Genomic DNA, 498 nt, shown 5'->3' on the forward strand with positions numbered 1-498 from the left:
GGCGGCTGGACGGGGGGGGGCCCCCCCCCCCCAGCCACCGTGGGACGGGGAACAGGGGCTTGGCCAAAGCCTGTGGTGGGCTTTGCCATGGACGGATGCAGACAGAGGGATGGATAGGGGGACACGGGGGGGGTCCGCTGGGCACTTACTTCATCAAAGCCCATTTTCGTGAGTGGCTTGGGGCCCATCCACTGCAGAGAGAGGGGACACCCCTTCGGTGGAGCCTAGGTGCCCCTGCCTGGGAACCGGGGCCAACAGCCCTGCCACGGGGACCGGCACCGGGTCCCCACCACCCCTGGGGTGGGGGACACCTCTGGGACCCCGCCACCCACGGGCACTCACCCATGGCCTCCAACGTGAGATGCACAAAGTTGGCGCGTTCGTCCTCCAGCGTCTGGTGGGCCTTCACGGGGACATTGATGTAGCCAAAGCGCTGCTGGTTGCACACATGGACCTCCGCGCCTGCCGGGTGGGACAGGTGAGCGCCACGCACCCCCC

General features: G+C 68.5%; 1 protein-coding gene across 1 annotated transcript in view; it reads right to left on the reverse strand.

The window, feature by feature from the left end:
* Window positions 1-498, reverse strand: part of CERCAM (cerebral endothelial cell adhesion molecule) — a gene marked incomplete at its 3' end in the record, with an annotated part of 1,949 nt that overhangs the window by 782 nt on the left and 669 nt on the right. The window contains exons 4-5 of the mRNA XM_009582909.1: window positions 296-462; window positions 150-179 (exon numbers count right to left, since the gene is read on the reverse strand). Coding sequence (XP_009581204.1) covers window positions 150-179; window positions 296-462 — 197 coding nt within the window. The remainder of the gene's footprint in view (window positions 1-149; window positions 180-295; window positions 463-498) is intronic.

This window comes from Fulmarus glacialis, unplaced genomic scaffold (genome assembly GCF_000690835.1).
Source record: "Fulmarus glacialis isolate BGI_N327 unplaced genomic scaffold, ASM69083v1 scaffold25648, whole genome shotgun sequence".
Lineage (NCBI taxonomy): Eukaryota > Metazoa > Chordata > Aves > Procellariiformes > Procellariidae > Fulmarus > Fulmarus glacialis.